Source organism: Stegostoma tigrinum, chromosome 6 (genome assembly GCF_030684315.1).
Source record: "Stegostoma tigrinum isolate sSteTig4 chromosome 6, sSteTig4.hap1, whole genome shotgun sequence".
Lineage (NCBI taxonomy): Eukaryota > Metazoa > Chordata > Chondrichthyes > Orectolobiformes > Stegostomatidae > Stegostoma > Stegostoma tigrinum.
Window position 1 is genome coordinate 91,856,283 of NC_081359.1, and position 21,694 is coordinate 91,877,976.

At 42.9% G+C, this 21,694-nt stretch overlaps 1 protein-coding gene across 3 annotated transcripts in view; it reads right to left on the reverse strand.

The window, feature by feature from the left end:
• The window catches only part of rab6a (RAB6A, member RAS oncogene family), a 75,541-nt gene extending 54,172 nt beyond the window's left edge, over nucleotides 1-21,369 (reverse strand). For 2 of the 3 annotated variants that reach the window (XM_048532343.1, XM_048532344.1), the window contains exon 1: nucleotides 20,874-21,209. In XM_048532343.1, the coding sequence (XP_048388300.1) occupies nucleotides 20,874-20,943 (70 nt within the window). In that variant the 5' untranslated portion in view covers nucleotides 20,944-21,209. The other variant, XM_048532345.2, reaches the window with a different exon arrangement.
• Nucleotides 21,370-21,694: the final 325 nt, after the last annotated feature.

A 21,694-nucleotide genomic window follows, 5' to 3' on the forward strand; every position in this document is an offset into this window, starting at 1 on the left:
GGGCTCTTCCCTACGTCCACTCTACCAATCTTTCCCCAACACCTGACCTGTTCTCAGGTTTCACTGAGGGGTTGTGACAACTTTCAAAGCACAGAACAGGGTCACGGTGGGAAATACTCTGGGAAGCACAGACTACTAAGCACCTCAGTCAGTAATTCATTCTACACCTTATGAATTTGAAGGAAGAGATTTAAGGCAAAAAGTGATAACTTAAGGAAATCACATTTTTCCCATTTCAGGGAGTACACACACCTATTCATATACATTAAAATAACGTAAAAGAACAACAGGGCTACGGGAGAAGCTCACAAGAGGCTATAAGCTGGCATCATCTTTTGAGTTTCTAACATTTCTTCTTATCTGAAGGCACACAAATTTGTGCAAAGACTTGGAAAACTTGAACAGTGCAACAATATTCTTTTAAATTTCAACTGAAGCTTCTTCAAACATGCCATAGAGGGACAGAAGCAGAGATGTCAACAGGGAGAGACAGTAAGATCCATCAGGATATTGTATTTCAATAAAACCAAAATTGTGGCACCCTGATTAAAAGTCTGCTTCATCACTATCAGTAACTATGATGAAATATTTCATGACCATATAGCAAAACAGAATAGTTAGTTTAACTTAAAGTATAAGTAGTGCATAGATTTGAAATAATATGCCTGTTTTCAAACTTTACTTGGAATAAATCATTGAAAAAAAATCAAAAGATCCCATTTAAACTGAAACAAAAAAAAGTTAAGGGTGCTTCCAGCATGCCAAATTGCAGAGTTCATTTTATGTATACACTGCATGCTTAACTGCAGAACACGTGGGGGTCTTCCCTGTGCCCTGAAACGTGCTGTACAAATGCAGGTCTTTCTCATGGCACATTGACAATTTCACCATGTACGCACAACTGAATCATCATTCTTCATGAATTCCCAGCAGCAAATTTAAGTCTCTCTTCATACATCATGGCTCCCAGGATTGATTGAAAGGAAATGGGAGATAGTAAAAGCTCTTGCAGATGTTGGGCACACAATAAGGGAATGAATTAGCAAAAAAAATCTCCAATTAATTATCAAGCTGTGCCACAGAATAAAGAAAGCTTACCAACTTTATTGAAGCATCAGAACCATTTCAGTGAATTAAGTGCAAAAAGTAAAAGTAAAAGTTAAAGACATGCAATGACTGCCATTACACAGTAGACACAAAACCCCTAAAGTCTTTGTCCAAAAAGGCTGGAGATATTTCCATCATACTGCAGGGAGTTACACTTGCTTGCACATAAAAGGCTCAGAGGAAGGAGAAAATGCACTCAACTTGCTGCATCTCACCAGTGTTTTTAAACAAATGCCTTAAAATGTTGCTGGAAATGCTTTCAGCTGACATCTCCTTTTGCCCTCAAAAGAGTAATGGGACCACATTACATGTGCAGTGAGATAGAAAGGAGACTGATTGGCAGAGAGGAAACAAAGAATAGGAATTACTGTGTGTCCTTTTCAAATTGGCAGGCAGTAGTGGGGATACCACAGGGATCAGCACTGGGACTCCAGCTATTCACAATATACATTAATGATTTGATCAAGGGAACAAAACGTAATATTTCCAAGTTGGAAAGATAATACCAAGTTGGGTGGGAGAACTGTGACAATGCAGAATCCTTCAGTTTGACTGCAACAGGTTGGACGTGTGGGCAAATGCATTATAATTTGAATAAAAGTGAGGTTATTCACCTCTGAAACAGAAACAAGGTAGATTATGACCTGAACAGCTGTAAGTTTGGAGAGGGAGTTTGCAGCAGGACCTGAGAGAGTCCTTATGCACCAGGTAAGCATGCAGGTGCAGCAGGCGGTAAAGAAAGCAAATGGTATATAGGCCTTCATTGCAAGAGGTTGAGAGTACAGGAGCAGGGATACATTGCTGCAGTTGTACAGGGCTTTGATGAGACTATAACTGGAATATTGTGCAAAGTTTTGGTCTCCTTTTCTGTGGAAGGATGCTCTTGCTCGAGGGAGTCTAGCAAAGGTTTACCAGGCTGAATTGGTGGATGGCGGGTCTAACATGAGATCAACTAGTTTGGGATTGTTTTTGCTCGAGTTCAGACAAGTTGTTGGGGGGGGTCAGAGTTAAAATTCTAACAGGACTGGGTCAAGGCAGGAAGGAGGATGTTCCCAATAGTGGGTACGCCCAGGGGATGTGTAGTGGCAGGCTATGCTGTACCAAGGCCTGGAGTGTGGGGTGGGGGGTTGGGACGGGACATGGGGGAGTTTAGGGCCTAAAATTATTGAACTCAATATTGAGTCCGGAGGGCTGCAGGGTCCCCAAGCAAAAAATTAGATGGTGCTGTTCCTCCAGCTTGCGTTGGGCTTCACTGGAACACTGTAGCAAACCACAGACCGAGATGTTTGCCAGAGAGCAGGGTGGTGCATTGAAGCGGCAGGCAACAGGTAGTTCTGCGAGCAGAATTTAGATGTTCTGCGAAGCGGTCACCAAGGCCCGAAACGTCAGCCTTCCTGCTCGGCCTGCTGTGTTCATCCAGCTCTACACCTTGTCATCTCTGGAGGAACAACACCTCATTTTCCACTTGGGGACCCCAAAACCCTCCAGACTCAATACTGAATTCAACTATTTTAGGATCTAAACCCTCCCATGTCCTAACCCCCCACCCAACATATCTTGTTACCACATAGCCTGCCATTACACACCCACTGTTGTTCATCACTAACAGTCCCCATTAACAACGATTCACTCTCCTAGTCTGATCGTGAGCAACTCCTTTGTCTGTCCAGCTGTCTCTCTCTCTGGGCTCTATCTTATCTTTTACTCCATACTCCACCCACCTGTCTATTTTCTGCATATAAAGTGATGTTTTCCCAGGCACCAGTTCCGAGGAAGGGTCACCGGACCCGAAACGTTAACTGTTTTCTCCTCCACAGATGTTACCAGACCGGCTGAGCTTTTTCAGGAAACAAATTCTTAAATCTTCAATCTCAAAATGTTAACACTAAAGTAGGATTGTAAATGTTCAACATTTCAAATTAGTGTACGTGGGGTAGTAAGCCTGACCACAACTCACCAATATTCTAGAAAGCTGAAATAATTTTAAACTCCATGTAATTTTAAAATGAATTTGGAGATTCTACAGAAGCAATTTTTGCCAGAAAAGTTCTGCTGTGTGAAGACCAAACACCAGTTCTCTCCAGAGCTCCTGAAACAAGGATGATCCAAGATATTTCAAAATCTTCATAAGAAATGTTAAAACTCTCCTTGATCACCAAAAACAAAATCACAAGTGACGTTTCCTGAGATCTAGGGGCTAAAATACATTATTCTTAATCTTCGATAATCTCAACTCTTAATAGATGCAAGACCAGAAATACAAAGAAAGTATTTCTATTTCAGTTCTTACTCCACTTCTCTCTCTCTCAATCATTTAAAGTCAAACCTATCACAAAAACAGTTCATCAAATTGATGTCAGTTCGGATTATTACAGGAGTAAAAACAGAATCAACTGTCACAGTACAAGTTTACAATCAAACATGAGCTGTCACGTGATCACCGGGCAGCCATTTTGGGAACAGTGGCCATAAATTTGTAGGATTTTGGATATTTGTGGAAAAGGGAGCGGCTGGACGCTGGACCAAGTGTTACTTTGTGGGCAGGAGGGCGACAAGTCAGATTCTGACGGAATTTGGGGTTTAGGTGGCGGCCAAGCGACCTGTTAAATCCGGAGACGCGTCATGTTGGAATCCTCCCCGCGGCCAATGGGTGCGATTTGGCCTCAGTTCTTTCAAAAGCAGAAATTCAGGGTCTTAGTGACGCCCCTCAATCCAATGCCGATTGTCGGTGAGCCTGGTTGGCAAATGCCCCTTCAGGCCATCCTCAGCTGGCGCAGACACCGCACGTGACTCCAGACCCATGGCGATGCGGTTAGGGCCAGCAATGCCGTGAACGAATGCAATAACTTGAGGCTAGAATTGGAGAATGGAGATCGGGAGGTTGGCGGGGGGGGTGTTGTTAGAGGGTAATTCCACATCTGAGATGGCTAGGGGTGCAGGACAGGCGTATTCCTGTGAAAGTGAAGGACACGAATGGGAGGATCTGGGGACCTTGGATAAAAGGGGAAATTATCAGGTTAGGCAAAAACAAGGAAGCATTCTGAAGGTCTAGGCAACTAAAAACAGACCAGGTTCTCGAAATGTATCGAGAAAGTAGGAAGGAGCTCAAAGGGATGAGTTAGGAATGAAATGGGCAATGAAATGTCCTTGACCAGCAGGTTAGAAAGAATCACAAGAGCAAGGGGGTGGCCATGGAGGGATTAGGATCACTCAAGAATAAGGGGCAGAGGTTATGTGTGAAACCAGAGCAAACAGATTAGATCCTTTTAGATGAGATCCTTTCCATCGGTACTCACTCAAGAGAGGGACTGAGAGGTTAGGGAAAGGTGTGTGAACACTCCCAGGCACAACGGAGGAGAGAGTAGTAAGGGAATGGGACGCTTTGCCTGCAACGGTAGTAGATTCGCCAACTTTATCTACATTTAAGTCGTCATTGGACAAGCATATGGACGTACATGGAATAGTGTAGGTTAGATGGGCTTCAGATCGGTACGACAGGTCGGCACAACATTGAGGGCCGAAGGGCCTGTACTGCGCTGTAATGTTCCAGTTCCAAAAAAATGCCATTTTTAAATTGAGACATTAAAAGACAGGCTGGCTCTACCTATTTAGGCGGACAAAAACAAAAAAATCTCAACTCGCATGCGGTCCAACATCCATCCTGTAATCAGTACTGGCAAAAATATCTTCATTCGCTTACGTTAATAGAACATAGAAAAGTACAGCACAGTACAGGGCCTTCGGCCTACCATGTTGTGCCGTGGAATAATCCTAATCCAAAATTAAAATAGCCTAACCTACACTCCCCTCAAATCACTGCTGTCCATGTGCATGTCTAGCAGTCGCTTAAATGTCACTAATGACTCTGCTTCCATGACTTCCACTGGCAAAGTATTCCATGCGCTCACAACTCTCTGGGTGAAGAACCTCCCTCTGACGTCTCCTCTATACCTTCCTCCTAACACCTTAAAACTATGACCCCTCGTGGCAGTCAATCCTGCCCTGGGGAAAAGCCTCTGGCTATCGACTCTATCCATGCCTCTCACTACCTTGTACACCTCAATCAAGTCACCGCTCTTCCTCCTCCTCTCCAGAGAGAAAAGTCCGAGCTCAGTCAACCTCTCCTCGTAAGACGAGCCCTCCAGTCCAGGCAGCATCCTGGTAAACCTACTTTGCGCCTTCTCCAAAGCCTCCACATCTTTCCTACAATAGGGCGACCTGAACTGGACACAATATTCCAAGTGGTCTCACCAGGGTTTTGTACAGCTGCAGCATAACCTTGCGGCTCTTAAACTCGATCCCCCTGTTAATGAAAGCCAAAACACCATATCCTTTCTTAACAAACTTATTCACCTGGGTGGCAACTTTGAGGGAGCTATGCACTTGAACACCAAGATCCCGCTGTTCCTCCACACTGCCGAGAATCCTGCCTTTAATCCTGTATTCAGCATTTAAGTTTGACCTTCCAAAATGCATCACCTCGCATTTATCCAGGTTGAACTCCATCTGCCATTTCTCAGCCCAGCTCTGCATTCTGTCAATGTCTCGCTGAAGCCTGCCATAGCCCTCGATACTATCGACAGCACCTCCAACCTTTGTGTCATCAGCAAACATACTAACCCACCCCTCAACCTCCTCATCCAAGTCATTTATAAAAACTACAAACTGCAGAGGCCCAAGAACAGAGCCCTGCGGGACACCACTCAGCACTGACCTCCAGGCAGAATACTTACCATCTACAACCACTCTCTGCCTCCTGTCAGCCAACCAATTCTGAATCCAGACAGCCAAGTCACCCTGTATCCCATACCTCCTGACTTTATGAATAAGCCTGCTGTGGGGAACCTTATCAAATGACTTGCTGAAGTCCATGTACACCACATCCACTGCTCGACCCTCGTCAACCTGTCTCGTGACCTCAAAGAGCTCAATAAGATCTGTAAGGCATGACCTGCCCCTCACAAAGCCATGCTGACTCCCTTTAATCACGCTATGCTTTTCCAAATAGTCATAAATCCTATCCCTCAGAATTCTTTCCAAAGCCTTGCTGACCACAGACATAAGACTGACTGGTGTCTGTAATTTCCAGGGATTTCCCTATTCCCTTTCTTGCAAAGAGGAACATTTGCCTCCCTCCAATCTTCCAGTACGACTCCCGTGGAGAGTGAGAAAGCAAAGATCTTCACCAGCAGCTTAGCAACCTCCTTTCTCGCTTCCCGGAGCAACCTAGGACAAATCTGATCGGGCCCTGGGGACTTATCAATCCTAATGTTTGCCAAAATTTCCAGCACATCAACTTCCTCAATCTTGATCTGTTCAAGCCTGTTTTCCTGCTCCTCAAAGTCCTCATTCACAACAAGGTCCCCTTTCCTTAGTGAAAACCGAAGGAAAAAAACTCATTTAGGGCTTCCCCTATCTGCTCAGACTCCACGCACAAGTTCCCTACGCTATCCTTGATCAGCACTACCTTCTCCCTGATCATTCTCTTATTCCTCACATATGAGTAAAATGCCTTCAGGTTCTCCCTAATCCTTCCTGCCAAGTCTTTCCCGTGCCCCCCCTCAGTCCACTTTTGAGCTCCTTCCGAGCAAGCCTGTAATCCTCCAAGGCTGTGCTAGACCCTTGCTTCCTCCACCTTACGTAAGCTGCCTTTTTCTTTTTGACAAGAAGCACCTCTGTTCCCATCATCCAAGGCTTCTTAATCTTACCCCTTCTTACCTGTCTCAGAGGAACAAATTTATACATCACTCGCAACAACTGCTCCTTAAAACAGCCTCCACATGTCTGTTGTGCCCTGTGGAACAATTGCTCCCAATCTGTACTTTCCAACTCCTGCCTGATAGCATCATAGTTTCCTTTTCCCCAGTTAAATATCTTCCCCTGGTAACTGCTCCTTTCCAGGCTTTCCTTACTAGGCTCGTAAGTAATTCAGTGCTGAGCATAATTCCATGCGCTAAGGATGCAATGACAAGTTATTTGCATTCATAGAGGTTAGATCCAATCCATACCAGACCACAAATCCTAAGCACTTAAGTATGTCCAGCATACAACACCTCAACTGCCAACTGATGAAATTTAAATACCAGTATTTCCCATTTCTTTTAAAATATGGGACACAGGCACTACTGATAAGATCATTCATTTCATTTCTCACCTCCATTTGTGCTTGGGAGGTGATTGCAAGCTCCTTTCTTGAACCACCATGGTCATGATGATTCAGGTACTCTCATTCAAGTACTGTTGAGAAGGGTGTTCTTGCAAGATTTTGACCAAGAGATGGTGAAGAGTCAATACAGTTCCAAGACAGAAAGCAGACTGACTAGAAAGGAAATATGCAGACAATGATCCCATCTATCTAATGCCCTTGGTCTCCAGATGCTAGAGATTGGAAGTTCAGAAGGTGCTTTCAAAAGGTTGTTAGTGAGGTTGCAGCAATGCATCTTGTAGATAGTGTACACTGTCAGTAGTTGAGGGAGTTAAAGCTTTGGCTGGTGGAAGAGATGCTGAAGCAAGTGTTTTTGAGAGATGCACCTATCCAGGTTACTCCATCATGCTCCTAGTTTGTGCCTTGTAACTAAATGGACAGGTTCTCGGGGAAATCAGGAGTTGTCTCTTACTACAGAATTCCCAGTCTCTAAATCTGCTCTGTAGTCAGTGCTATGGGGGTCTGTTTGTGGTGAGTAATAAGCCCAAGATGTCAGTAGTGTGGGGTAGAATTCACTAATGAGAACCTTAAATCACCATAAAAGGAGATGACTGGAAAATAGTTATTGTCTGCCACATATGTACTACCTGCCATTGTCAATACAAGCCTGACTACTGTCAAGGTCTTACTTCGCTTGGGCAATTGCAGAATATAGTGATCACTTCACCGTCAGAAAAGAGAGGGCTGTTCCTTATATTGGAGCAAAGTTCATTGATGAAGCGGCTGAAGACGGGTGAGCTGGGGAAAACTGCCCGAAGGAGCTACAACAGCAAACGCCCTGGGCCAAAATAACTGGCCTCCAACAACCATGATCATTTTCTTTTGACTCAAGTCACTCGAGACCTCACCACTTGCAAATTTAGGTTGGATGTTCAAATACTGTTTTGGTGTACAAGGACAGTCATCCACACTTCAATGTTAGAAAGGAGTCCTGAATGTACAATGGAGTTAAACACCAAGGTTGAAGAATGATGAATTTATAACTGCTGCAATAATTAGACACTACTGCTAAAGTTTTTACAGAGATCTGTAGCGCAGGTGGAGGCTAAGGTTGTCGACTTGCTTGCTGAGCTGACTTGTTTTAGTTCAGACGTTTCGTCACCATGCTAGGTAACTTCATCAGTGGAGCCTCCAATGAAACAATGTTGCTCTACTCTGCTTGGAATTTATACTGTCCAGTCCATTATGAGTAGTGTCATTTCCAGTTTTGATCTGTATGGGTTTATACATAGGGTCCAATTCTATTTGTTTGTTGATTGCATTAGGTGGAGAACCATTCCTCTAGGGATTCCCACGCATGCCTGTTTGGCTTGCGCCACGATGATTACCTTGTCCGAGTTAAACTGATGGGCCTTCATTGTCAAAGTGTACTGTTACCAAGGAGAGTTTGTCATACCGTTTAGTTGCTAGCTGATGAACATGTATTCTGATGGCTAGCTTCCTCCTGTCTGTCCAATGCAGTATTTGTGGCTGTCATTGCATGGTATTTTGTAAGTCACGGTGTTTCTGCATGTTGTGGGAAAGGGGTCTTTAATCCTTGCGAGTGTTTGTTGTAGACTGGCTGTGGGATTGTGTGCTACCATGATACCTAGTGGTCTTACTCCTAGAGTCTCATCATCAGTTCTGATATGTTCCTGATGTAGGGTACTGTAGCCAGTGTTTAAGACGTAGTGGTCCTCTTGTTTTTGTCTATTTAGTGGACACCTGCGGATGAAGTTGCAGGGATATACGTTAATAGCAAAGATATTGTATAGGTGCTCTTCCTCTGGAGAGTTGCAGCCTGTTTACCTGGTGTCCTAATGCAGGTTTGTTTAATTAAGTTGGGTTTGTTGCTGTGGAAGTTGAGGATTGGGTCAATGTGGGTTGCTTTCCTGGATGCTGAGGTTTGGAACTCCCGATTGAGCAAATGCTCAACTGACATTCAGAAACGGAAGCTGATTGTAGTTTTTTCCTCTCATAAATTTAATCTCCACAAATACTCTGTTGATGAGGTTGGGGGGGGGGGGGGGGGGGGTGTCTCTCTTCTCATTTGTTGTGTTTAATAATGACAACTGTGTTGGCTTTGTACCGGATCCACAGTTTAGGTTGAATGAGGGAGGGTGGTATGTCTAGTCTTTGCATGGTTGTATCCATGATGGTTCCTGAGTTGGTGACCCAATGGGGTGTGCCATTGATCCATTTATATACTTAACCATTAAAGGTCAACTGTGTGGCAAGACACAGGCCTACTAGTGTGAGTATATTGTCAGAGCTGGTCTGTTTTCCTGCTTCCTCTAATAATGTGGCCAGTGTTTCTTTCGCTACCGGGATGTTGACTGACATAAATAAAGCTGTGGCAAAGGATACCATAATCTTGACACTGATTTTCATGTTCCGAGGGTAATGAGGAATTCTTGGGTTGAATGGATGGAATGGGGTGATCCTTCTACTAGGTGTTTCAATTGCTGTTGTAGGTCCTTGGCTAGTTTGTGCAAAGGTGTGCCCAGCAGAAAACAATTGGTCTGAGGGGGATGTCAGGTTTGAGTACTTTAGCAAGTCCATAGAAGCGGGGAGTGTTCATGTCTTCTGATTTCATTTTCATGTAGTCCATCTTGTTTATCTGTCCTGCATCCTTTAGTCTGGGGTGACACTGCCACAAACATTACATCAGACAGGCAGGAAGGAAACTAGCTAGAACATCAGCTATCAGATAAATGACGCAACAAACTTACCTTAATATCAGTACACTTAGACAATGAAGGCAGTTTAACTGGGACAATAGCCAAAGCCAAACATAGACATGGGTCTCCACCCATAATGCAATCAAACATACAGAATTGGACCTCATACACAAACATATACAGAACAAAACCGGCAATGACGCTAACTCACCATAATGAACCTGACAGTATAAATTCCAAGCGGAACAGAGCAACATCACTTCAGAAGCCTCACTGATATTACCCACCATGGTAACAAGATGTCTGAATGAAAACAAGCTAGCTCAGCAAACAAGTCAACAACGTTACACACTGCTGCTAGTCTAGAATTCACCCCACATACATGTTAGCCTCCACCTGCAAGTTCATGGACAGCATCACTATAGCAGGACGAATATCTAACTTGTCAAAATATAGAAGGGAGACAGAAGGCTTAGTGACACAGTGTAATGAGACTCATGCAAGAAGAAGTGTTAAAAACCTAAGAAACAAAATCTAAGGCATCCAACCACTGGAGAAAAGCTGAGGTAGTATTTGCAGCCTTCCTCACTCTGCTAGAGCTGGCCCTCCCCTCTGGGAAGTCTAATGTAATTAAAGCCAAGGTATTTCTTGTTCCAAATGTACAATTTATTCAAGGTGGTCTACTGTGAAACACAAGAATTTCTTTTTATTGAAAAATTTAATCTCTCTCAAAAGAACAGACATTTACATTTTCAAACAAGGTGATGGAAAGAGTTCACACATATTTAGTATGTTGGGACAATCCAGATATTCTCCCCAATTGCCAATTTCCTGTGGCTGATGAAATCCTGGTTGTCTGAAGCCAAACAACCCAGAGGAACATGTGACATGGTCTTTGTTGCCAGCAAATCCAAGAAAACGTTGGAGAACCAGGAACTCTTCATTTCATTCATCAACCTGACCAAAACATTCAATTCAGTAGATCAAAGCTCTATTGACTGGTGGCCAGAGATCTGGTTGCCCAAAGACTCCAATTTTAAACCTTTTCATGGTGGGAGATTTGAATATTCATCTTCAAAATCCAGACTGGGTCAAGCAGAGCTATTAGGATGTACTATTTACAATCTACTTAACTGTGATTATTCACCTGAAAGATGAATTGCTCTCAGATGCAAACATTGAATACCAACTAGATAGAATCCTTTTTAAGTTTCAGTTGCCTTCTTGCAAAACTAAACTGACCACCAGACACAATGGCTTACCGCATACGAATGGCTGTGGTGCTGTTGCCTAATCTGCAATTACTCAACCTCTTCATATCTACACACAGTTTGAAAGCTGACAAAACTCATTAATAAAGACTTGGTCAGTCAAAAATTCCATTTCACGCAAGCTGTTAGGAGATTCTAGAATTTAAAATCGGTACTCCACATCTTTGCAGTCACCTTTCAAAAGGCCACCCATTGGTGAGAAGACCCAACTCTAGATCAGCTGCAGTCAATCACCCAGATGTACTAGTGGTTAACAGGCTGGAGTTAGCAAGACACTGCTGCAAGTCAACAGAAGTCTTTGCCAATGCAGTTGTCACACCAAGCTCCTGTACTGCAGCAAGATCAGAATTGTGTACCAGCAACAAAAAACTGCAAGAAAATATCCAGCTATGCCCTTGCCCCATTTTCCAGATTAAAATGGAAGGAGTAGCAAATCAGTATCTTACTACTTGTGTCAGAGATAACAGGAACTGCAGATGCTGGAGAATCTGAGATAACAAGGTGTAGAGCTGGATGAACACAGCAGGCCAAACAGCAGAGGAGCAGGAAAGCTGACGTTTCGGGCCTAGACCCTTCTTCACAAATGGGGGAGGGGGAGGGGGAGGGGGAGGGGGAGGGGGAGGGGGAGGGGGATCTGAAATAAATAGGGAGAGAAGGGGAGGCAGATCAAAGATGAACAGAGGAGAAGATAGGTAGCGAGGAGACAGGCAAGTTAAAGAGGCAGGGATGGAGCCAATAAAGGTGAGTGTAGGCAGGGAGGGGACAGGTCAGTCCAGGAAGGACGGACAGGTCAAAGGAGTGAGATGAGGTTGGTAGGTAGGAAATGGGGATGCAGCTTGAGGTGGGAGGGGATAGGTGAGAGGAAGAACAGGTTAGGGAGGCGGGAACAAGCTGGGCTGGTTTTGGGATGCGTTTAATGGGAGGGGAGTTGAAATGGTTTGCGATTGGGAGGGGCAGCTGTTTATTGCTAACTGACCGCAGTTGTTCTGCAAAGCAGTCCCCAAGCCTCCGCTTGGTTTCTCCAATGTAGAGGCAGCCACAACGGGTACAGCGGATGCAATATACCGCGTTAGCAGATATGCAAGTGAACCTCTGCTTGATGTGGAAAATCTTCATGGGGCCTGGGATGGGGGTGAGGAAGGTGGTGTGGGGGCAGGTGTAGCACTTCCTGCGGCTGCAGGAAGAGCTGCCAGGTGTGGTGGGGCGGCAGGGGTGTGTGGAGTGGACAAGGGAGTCTCGGAGAGAGTGGTCCCTCTGGAAAGCAGACAAGGGTGGGGAGGGAAAATGTCTTTGAGGGTCCCCCCATTTCTCAGACGACATGTCCATCCTGGGCCTCCTGCAGTGCCACAGGAACAGCAACACATATCCCGCTTTGGAACCCTGCAGCCCAATGGTATCAATGTGGATTTCACAAGCTTTGAAGTCTCCGCTCCTCCCACTGCATTCCAAAACAAGCCCAGCTCGTCCCCACCTCCCTAACCTGTTCTTCCTCTTGCCTATCCCCTCCTCCCACCCCAAGCCACACCCCCATTCCCTACCTACTAACCTCATCCCACCCCCTTGCCTTGTCCGTCCTCCCCAGACTGACTATCCCCTCCGTACCTGCACTTACCTCTACTGGCTCCATCCCCGCCTCCTTGACCTGTCTGTCCTTTCCAACTAACTTCTCCTCCATCCATCTTTGATCCGCCTCCCCCTCCCCCATTTCTGATGGAGGGTTTAGGCCCAAAACATCAGCTTTCCTGCTCCTCTGATGCTCCATGGCCTGCTGCGTTCATCCAACTCGACACCTTGTTACCTCTTACTTGTACCAGTTCACAAGTAGTAAGTCAAAACTCGTGGAAAACTGTGGTGGTCTGGACAGTGTCCAGATGAGTGAAAAAACATCTCCCGTGAGATTGCTTTCTCAACACAACAGCCAACAATCCAGAGAACGAAGTAAACAAGACAAAGACAAATGCTTCGTGAGCCATGGCAGTGTTGACTTTAATGGTAGAGATGGTTCAGAACGGTGACAACTTGTCCATTTAAGGGCATCATACTTGAGACCAAATGCCTTTATAGCAGAGGAACAGCAAAGAAATGAAAGCGAATCCCAAACTTCAGGCCTGACTACCTCATGGAACACACTGCCTCACATGCCCAAAGATCTATAGGTTATACATGCCTATTCACAAGATCAGTGGGAAAAACACCTGGCCCAAGAAGTGACATTCTCTAATTAAAGGAGAAGGAACAATTATTGTAATAAATTTGTATGATAAACTCATGTGTTAAAAAAGTTCTAGCTATCTCTACATGAGACATTTAATTGTATTCCATGGCTCTTTGTAATGAGTGAACTAGATAAATGCAAATGAAAATACAAATCAATTCTGATTCAACAGCCATTTGTGGTACTCATTCTGAAAAGCTTTTACATAAAAGCATTTCTTCTAATTTCTCTCCTGCTTCTCATACCAATTTTATGTCCAGGCACCTTCAACAACAAACCAGAAACCAGTGGAAATATAGTCCAGGAGGTCCTTCCAAAAACACTCAGATCCAATTACAATCCAGGTTTCCCAAGGTGAAACTGTAAATCTGTTCTCATCACAGCTAGCTATCCTCGTAGTGAAAACATAGCTATACCTTACCTACAGCTTCAGATCCTTTGCATAGTTTTGATTGCTCGACTAAGTACTTCAGCTGTGCTCTGAGCAATAAGACAAAAAAAAAGCAGGAAGAACCGCAGGTGCTGGAAATCAAAAGTCAGTTCTGAAGGGTCACTGCACCTGAAATGTTAACCGATTTCTCTCTACAAATGCTGCCAACCCTGGGATTTTCCAGTAATTTGATTTTGTACTCTAACCAATAAGTTATGTGCATGTTCATTTGCTCCTTACTGCACTACTTAATTCTCACATTTTTAAAAACATACAACTGCCATCGTGCAGACTTTTCATCGACTAAAACCTATGCTCTGCTCCTGCATAGGCAATTTTACCATTTCTGGTGTACTTTTGTTCTGTATTTGGGAGGCAATGGCCTTGTTGTTGGACTGTTAATCCAGAGAACATAACATTCTGGGGATCCAAGTTCCAATCACACCATGGCAGATGGTGGAATGCGAATTCAGTAAATATCTGGAATAAATAATGACTGAACCCATTATTAATGGTCAGAAAAACCCATCTGGTTTACTAATGTCCTTGAGGGAAGGAAACTGACATCCTTAGCTGGTCTGGCCTACACGTGACTCCAGGCCCACAAAATGTGGTGACTTAATTGCCGTTTGGGCAATAAATGCGAATAGCCAGCAATGCTCGCATCCCACAAATGTATAAAGAAAAAAATTTCTTACTCATCAAACCCCAACCTTTGCGCAGTCTATGTGTTATGAATTCGTAATCTCTGGCATGTCCCTATTTCTGAAAAGAGACACACATTTTAGGTCATTGGTGACAAAACAATAGCCTACCAATTCCAGAAATGTTGATTTACCCCATTTTTTTTTTAAAACTTCTGCCTCAATACACCATTGCCATTTATACTGACATCTCAAATGACACTGAGGTCCAAGTATACTTCATCTACAGAATTCCCAGCGTCTATACTTTTGTCTACTACTTTAAAGAATTCAAGTAAAATTAGTCAAGCAAGCCAAATCCATGTTAGCAGTACCAATTTATCATCACAGCGTAAGTATTCATTATTGATTGTTTTACAGTTTCTCAGCATTAAGTGGCTCTAAATTATCCTGTAGTTTTGCATATTTTTGAGCAATGAGGTAGAATTCACACATCCAGTTTTGAGGAATTCCAAAGTCTTATTTTTCATTTGTTCATGGGATGTGAGTTCCTCTAGCTGCACAATATTTATTGTCCGATTCTAGTTGTCCAGGTTAGTTAAGGCTAAAAATAGACTGATATACATTTGGAGTCACATGTAAACTCCATCACTGTCAGTCCCTCTCGGACAAGGATGACTCTCTTCCACTCTTGGGGTGAATCCGTGGGTGGCCGTACAGTCTGATGTGGCTTCTGCAGACTGTGCTACGCTGAGGGCAGCAGTTGTGGGAAAGGGTGGGTGGTGCATTGGCGTGGCTGTGCACTCTGTTTTCACCTGGCTCCCGCTGTGCCTGGATACTGGAGATCTTGGCCTGGTTAAGGATACTGATGTTGGTGAGTCTATCTTCCCAGCAGATTCGCAGGATCATGTGCAGGTAGCAGTCACAATACAGCCCCAGCGCGTTGCGGTGTCTGCTGTAGACAATCCGCATCTCAGAGCCATGTAGGGGGGTGGGAACCAACCACAGCTTTACATATCATAGGTTGGGTGTCAGATTTGTTGTTGTCGTCCTCGAAAACCCTTTTCCTCAGGCAGCCAAAGGTTCCACTAGCATACTGGAGGCAATGCTGAATCTCTTCATCAATAACTCCTTTGGTCAACTGGCCACTTCCAATACTTCTGTAGTGTCCTATGTTCTCTAAGGTCTCTCCATGGACCTCAATAATTGGTAGGCTGACTCCACGGACCTCAATAATTGGTAGGCTGACTCCACAATACTGGGCCAATTGCTGGAGGACCATTATCTTGCAGATGTTCAAGGTGAGATCCAAGCTCTTATACACCTTCCTAAAAAAAGCTGACGATTGTCCGGAGTTCATCCTCTGAATTTGCACATACCCAAGCAACATCCACATACTGCAGCTCAATGGGGAGTGGGTCGGTAGTGGAGCCATTTGTCATTACCACAGCTTCTATGTCATAGTGCAGCAGGCAAAAAGAATGGTGACAAACTTCATAGTGCAGCTGAAGCAGAAGGACACTCCATAATGTGTCCAAGTGGCAGTGTCAAAGCCAACCATGAACAGGGGGTGAGTTTTTTTCTTTGTATTGCTCCTGCAGCCTGCCCAGAGCTATAAGCTACTCCAGATAAGGATGATAAATTTCTTTCTGTAAAAGGATATTAGCCAACCAGGTAGGTTTTTAATGACCATCAACAGATGGTTATCCAGTTGCCCTTAGACTGGCTTTTAATTTCAGATGTTTGTTGAATTGAATCTGACAGAGGCAGATTTGAACTCATGGTCCAAATATATTAACTCAGGGTTTACAGTTACTAACCCAGTGACATTACTATTGAGCCACCCCCCAAATTAGATTCACTTTAATAGTATCAAGACAGTAGAACCCAAAAGGTTTAGGATTCCTTGATCCTTAAATATGCAACTAGAAATGGAAACTTACACCTTATTCAACTGGCATTTAAAGATTGACAAAAACAAAAGAACAAAAAAAACCTGTCAATAACAGTAGAGACCAAGTCTATAAGTGACCTGAACATTGGTAAGCAAGCAAACACATACACCTCAGTATTTTAGTTTAAATCAAAGAAATGTAATTAAAATAATCTAAGCTCTGTACACATTAAAATCTCCAAGGAAAGCTGAAATAAAACGCATCTTGCTATTCCAAAAAAGTAGCTTATTTACCCCATTGCAAAACCAATCCTAAAAATACGAAGTGGATGCGCCTGAAAAAAGATCACCCAACAAAATATGCAGGTGTAAAAATCTAAAACATAAAACACTGGAGATACGGTGCAAGTAGGTATGCAAGGCAAGTTTGCGTTTTGGGCGCAGGGCTTTCAGAACTGTCACTCCATTGTGAGATTGATGATCAATAATTAACCCCACAGTCTGATCAAATGACCACTGTTATTGTCAACATACTGGCGAACACAATAGTGATGTTCAGGTGCAGGGTTTTTTCTTTTGCAGTATGTCAGAACCTTTAGTTTGGTATCCCTTCTGACAAAAAGGCATTTCAAAAGTTCTCAGACAAGCCCACATCATGCTATTTAACAATAGCTTCAATTAAAATTTAAGCTTCCAAAATGAACCTATTGGGTTAATTTTGGCAAAATTGAGCAAGTGACTACTGCCAATCACACAAGTAATTACTACTTTGAATAATTAAGTAGAACACAATCCTGTGTACATTTTGAGAGAATCTTGATACATATCCAAAAGCAGAAACTTTAAATTTATGCATAGAAGGTGATGCTAGACTTTATTCTAAAAAAAGGGCTACAAGTTAAAATAGCGATAAAACTTCAAAAAAAGTTCAGATTCAATTATTTAATAACTGATGGTCAACACTAGAATTTAAATTGTGATTGAAGACATTGTCTAAAAAGAAGTGTTTCCCACACAGTTGATAGGAAAGAAAGTTTTACCACGAAGTATCGTTCTGCATGGTTCAAGTCTACCCTTTACTTTAAAACTTGAGAAATATCATGAACACAAGTTTATTGGAGAAATCGCCACAATTTAGTTACACACTACACAAGGATGACTTTGATAAGCTTAATTCTTTTAAATGTTTACATTTTGCATATGTTATGTCGATGTACTTTATCATCATTTGATTATGGTGTGAGGACATCACTGACTCGGACAGCATTAATTGCCTTTTCGGAATAGATTGCTCAATCATTTCAGAGGGGAGTTAAGAGTCATCCACATTTGGTGTGTCTAGTCAAATGGAGACCACCCAGGCAGAATTCCTTCCCTAAGAAGGACATCAGTGAACCACATGGGTATTCAAAAAACAACAAGCACTTGGTCACATGGTCACCATTTATTCCAGATTCTTACTGATTTCATAGTAGACGATGAGATTTGAACCTATGCCTCCAGAGCATAAACAAAACTAGGATTTGGGTACTGGATTCCAAGTCCAAAAGACATAACCACTAAAACACTCCCTGTCTACATTATAATTATAGCTTATAACCTTGCAGAAACAGTATAACCCTGATGAAAAAAAAAGCTGTGACTTAAAAAAGCTAACACACTAAGGGTGGAATCAGGTTGATTTTGATTTATAGAATTGAGGAAGCAAAGGAATCCTGTCTACTTCTAGTTCTTTTCATTGGAATTGCTGCTGGATTAGTCAGTTATGCTTTCTCCTTGTGATGTGACTTTGTTTGTAGGAAGAGGTGGTTCAGAGCTGGCTTGCAAGTTCTTTGGAAAACGTGAACGCAACCCAAACATAATTGGTTTGGATTATGCGTCCTACAGGTTCTACACTGTGCCCGGTTTTCAGGTGTCCACACCAGAAATGTTAAAACAACATTCCCAAGGTCCACCAAGTGCAGGTCACTCAACCCTACTTGCATGTATGCTTACTTATTGGTTGAGACAAAGCCCTTGCCTAAGTGAGTTCTTAAGAATCATGCACTCAACTGGTAGAGAAGGATCTTAATGGAACATGCGTTGGGCATCAACTTTGCTCCATAATTCCAAACACTGGTCAAGATCAAGACTGGTTGGTTATTTGCTCAGGAGAATGCACTGACCATGCACAAAATGGAATCAAACTTGAACATCTTTTTTAAAATTTAGTTCATTGTCATATTCAGGCTAACTACACTAATTTCATTGTGGCTGCATACAAAAACGTTGGGTGCCAACTTGCTGTATTTGTAGCAAAAGCAGTTTGATATATCATGAACTTACATATGGTAACCCAAGCAGGAAAATAAAACAGTAAATGTTATCCACACAAATCAAGTGAAGCTCCCATCAGATAAGCACACAAGATAATAAATGGTTGAGGCAAAAACACCCCAACTACTTGTGTTCTCCCCACTTTTGGCTTCACAAATGATTTCACGATCTATGTGGAAAGTAAAAAAATCAGAAAAGATTAGAGTTAAGCTTTTTATTCAGATGCCACTTAGCCAAAAGAGCTGTTTAACCCAAGTGACTGGAATGCCAAGCATTTCTTACCATACAAGAATTAAATAATGTGGATCAGTTATTGCAATTAGCTTGACCAAACAGGCTATTTCCCCAAATCCTCCGACGAAAGAGAATAATGATTGTAATATGTCGATTTTCACAAAGATTACCTATTTTGAATAAAAAGACAATTGCTTTAAAATTTTCCTAATATGAAATACTTCCATCCTCTTCGATAATACATGAAATCAAGGGCATATCAATGTACAATCCGAACAGTTTTAGTTCTGAAAACAATAAAATATTGACCTGCGCTAGTGTATTCTATGCTATGAATGATGGAGACTGGCTCACCACGCCCAAATTCCAGTTAGCTGGGCTCTTTTAATCAAAGTAAAAAAAGAGTTGGTCTTTCAGTATCGTATAATAGAAGCATTAAAGCCTTCTATAAAAGGACATTTTTTTACAACATTAACGATCACTCAAACTATATATTGACAATAAACCCTAATTTAAAACAATTTATACCTATACATTCACGTCGACTATTCTACAGAACAATTACCGGAGGTGTGATTCATTTAAAAAAGCCTTATCTTAAATATACCAAGTTGTTCTTAATCAACTTCGTTTGATAGCAACATATGTCTGCAAAATCTAGGATGTCGTTTAATCAAAATTAAAACCTGATCACTACGAGAAGAATCAATAAGCTATTTCTATTCCATATCAGCCTTATTGAAATCATTTTACGAGCTGCAAATCATATATCGCTTTCCGAAATACTCAGGCTTCATATGAAACGCAACATTTACTTCCTAGTCAATCTGCCTATTTAATATGGGGTTACGTTGCTGCATAATACAGTTTCGCAATAAGATATATGCCTTTATCAATGGAAGCTTTGCCCGTTTCAGGCGCTGATAAAATGTGAATCATGTGTGGCTGGAGCAATTTTCAATGAAATCATTACAGAATTCAATATTTACAGAAATCTTCGAGTTTAATTTACAGTAAAATTATGAGATCTCTCACTTCTGGTTTAGACAAAAGAAAAACAAGGTGCGGTTGTGTGAATATCAAAAAACGCTACACCAGTACGTAGGCCAGATTTCAAATTACCATCCGTACAATTCTAGTCCTACAAGAGGTTTAAAAATAATCTCCAGCATGTTTAACGCTCCAGGGCATAATAGCTGCACGAAGATTACATCCCTGGGTTGGATAATTATGACCAAGCCAATTTTTTTTAAAAACGCCCCTATTGTGTAAACAAGAATTAGTCAATAGCAGACTTGGTGCACCCCAACACAGCAGCAAAATGCGGATGAATCCAATTGGATTTATCTATAATAGCAAGACAAGTTGATCGAATATTTGCGTAGCAGCCACCACACAGATGCATAACGAACAAGACCAAAAAAAAGTAATTTTGACAGCAAAGCATCAAGTAAACACGATTATGCAAACCAAAGTGCCATCATGCAAGGGAACCATCAAAAGCGCAGTATTTTTTAAGTATCCAGTCAAATTTTGAGAGAAAAAAGGTTTTAACGCCCCACTGAACAAAACTCTTGCTTTCTTTTCTGCCCTGAGTCTCTCCATCCCTATTTCCCCCAGGGCCTCAGGTCGAAGGTGTGTCCACGGCGTGGGGGGAAATGAAGGGGGAGGAGAGCGGTGAAGGGAAAGAGGGAAGGTGAAGGTGAAAGGAAAGAGGAAAGGCAGTGAGGGTAATGGAGAAGGGATTGAGGTGTGGGGGAAGGTGTGGGGGGGGGGGGAGGAAGAAAGGATAGGAAAGAGGTGAGGAAGGCAGTGGGGGGAGGGGAGGTACAAGCCTTCCAGCTGAATGGAGGGTGAGACTGCAGCCCCTTCGACAACGGCAGTCGGCGTTACTCACCGCTCTGTTCACCCAGGAAAACGAGCTTGAATTTCCTCAATGGATTCCCGAAATCGCCTCCCGAAGTCATCGCGCGGAAGAAAAATAAGTTAAAATATATATAAAAAGAAGTCTCTGTTTTCTTTTCCTTTACGAGCACCGCTGGAATGTAATGTTTTAGGATATATAACGGCGGTAGGTTTAACGCTGAACGATCCTACCGGCTCTATCTATATATTATATATATATAGTTGGTTAATTATCCCAACGGGCACCGTCAATCACTGAGCCACAGACAGACACAGGGAAAAACTGAGCTCGCCTCTCCACAGTTACTATACTAAGCGCCGCTCGACAACCTACACTTGATGGCCGGAAGACTTTCCTGTTCCCGGGGAGAATAGACAGATAGACAACCCGAATGACCAATCGACAGGCGGACAACCAGGCGTCATGACGTAATCTGCCCACTCAACGGTGAAGGAGCGGGGCTGTCCACCCACCCAGTCTGTGGGGCTTGGTTGATCGGCAAGTGACCTGCGCACAGGCGCAGCGCCACGTAACCATCCCGCCCACGGGCTGACGTCGCCTGTCACTCAAGGATCCTCTTGCTCTGATCTTTGGAATGATGGTTTGGGATGGGTGTTTCAGCATTCAACCTGATAAATGCATTTCTTTTTGTTTATTCACAGCTTTCTTTGTATCTTTGCATGTCGTCGTGATCCCTTACCTCTTCTTCCATGCATTTGTTTCAAAATTGGCCAGGGAGAGCAAATTTTACATCTATTAATGACGTATTATCTTTGGTCTTAGGCAGAACAGATTGAGCAAAATGGAAACAT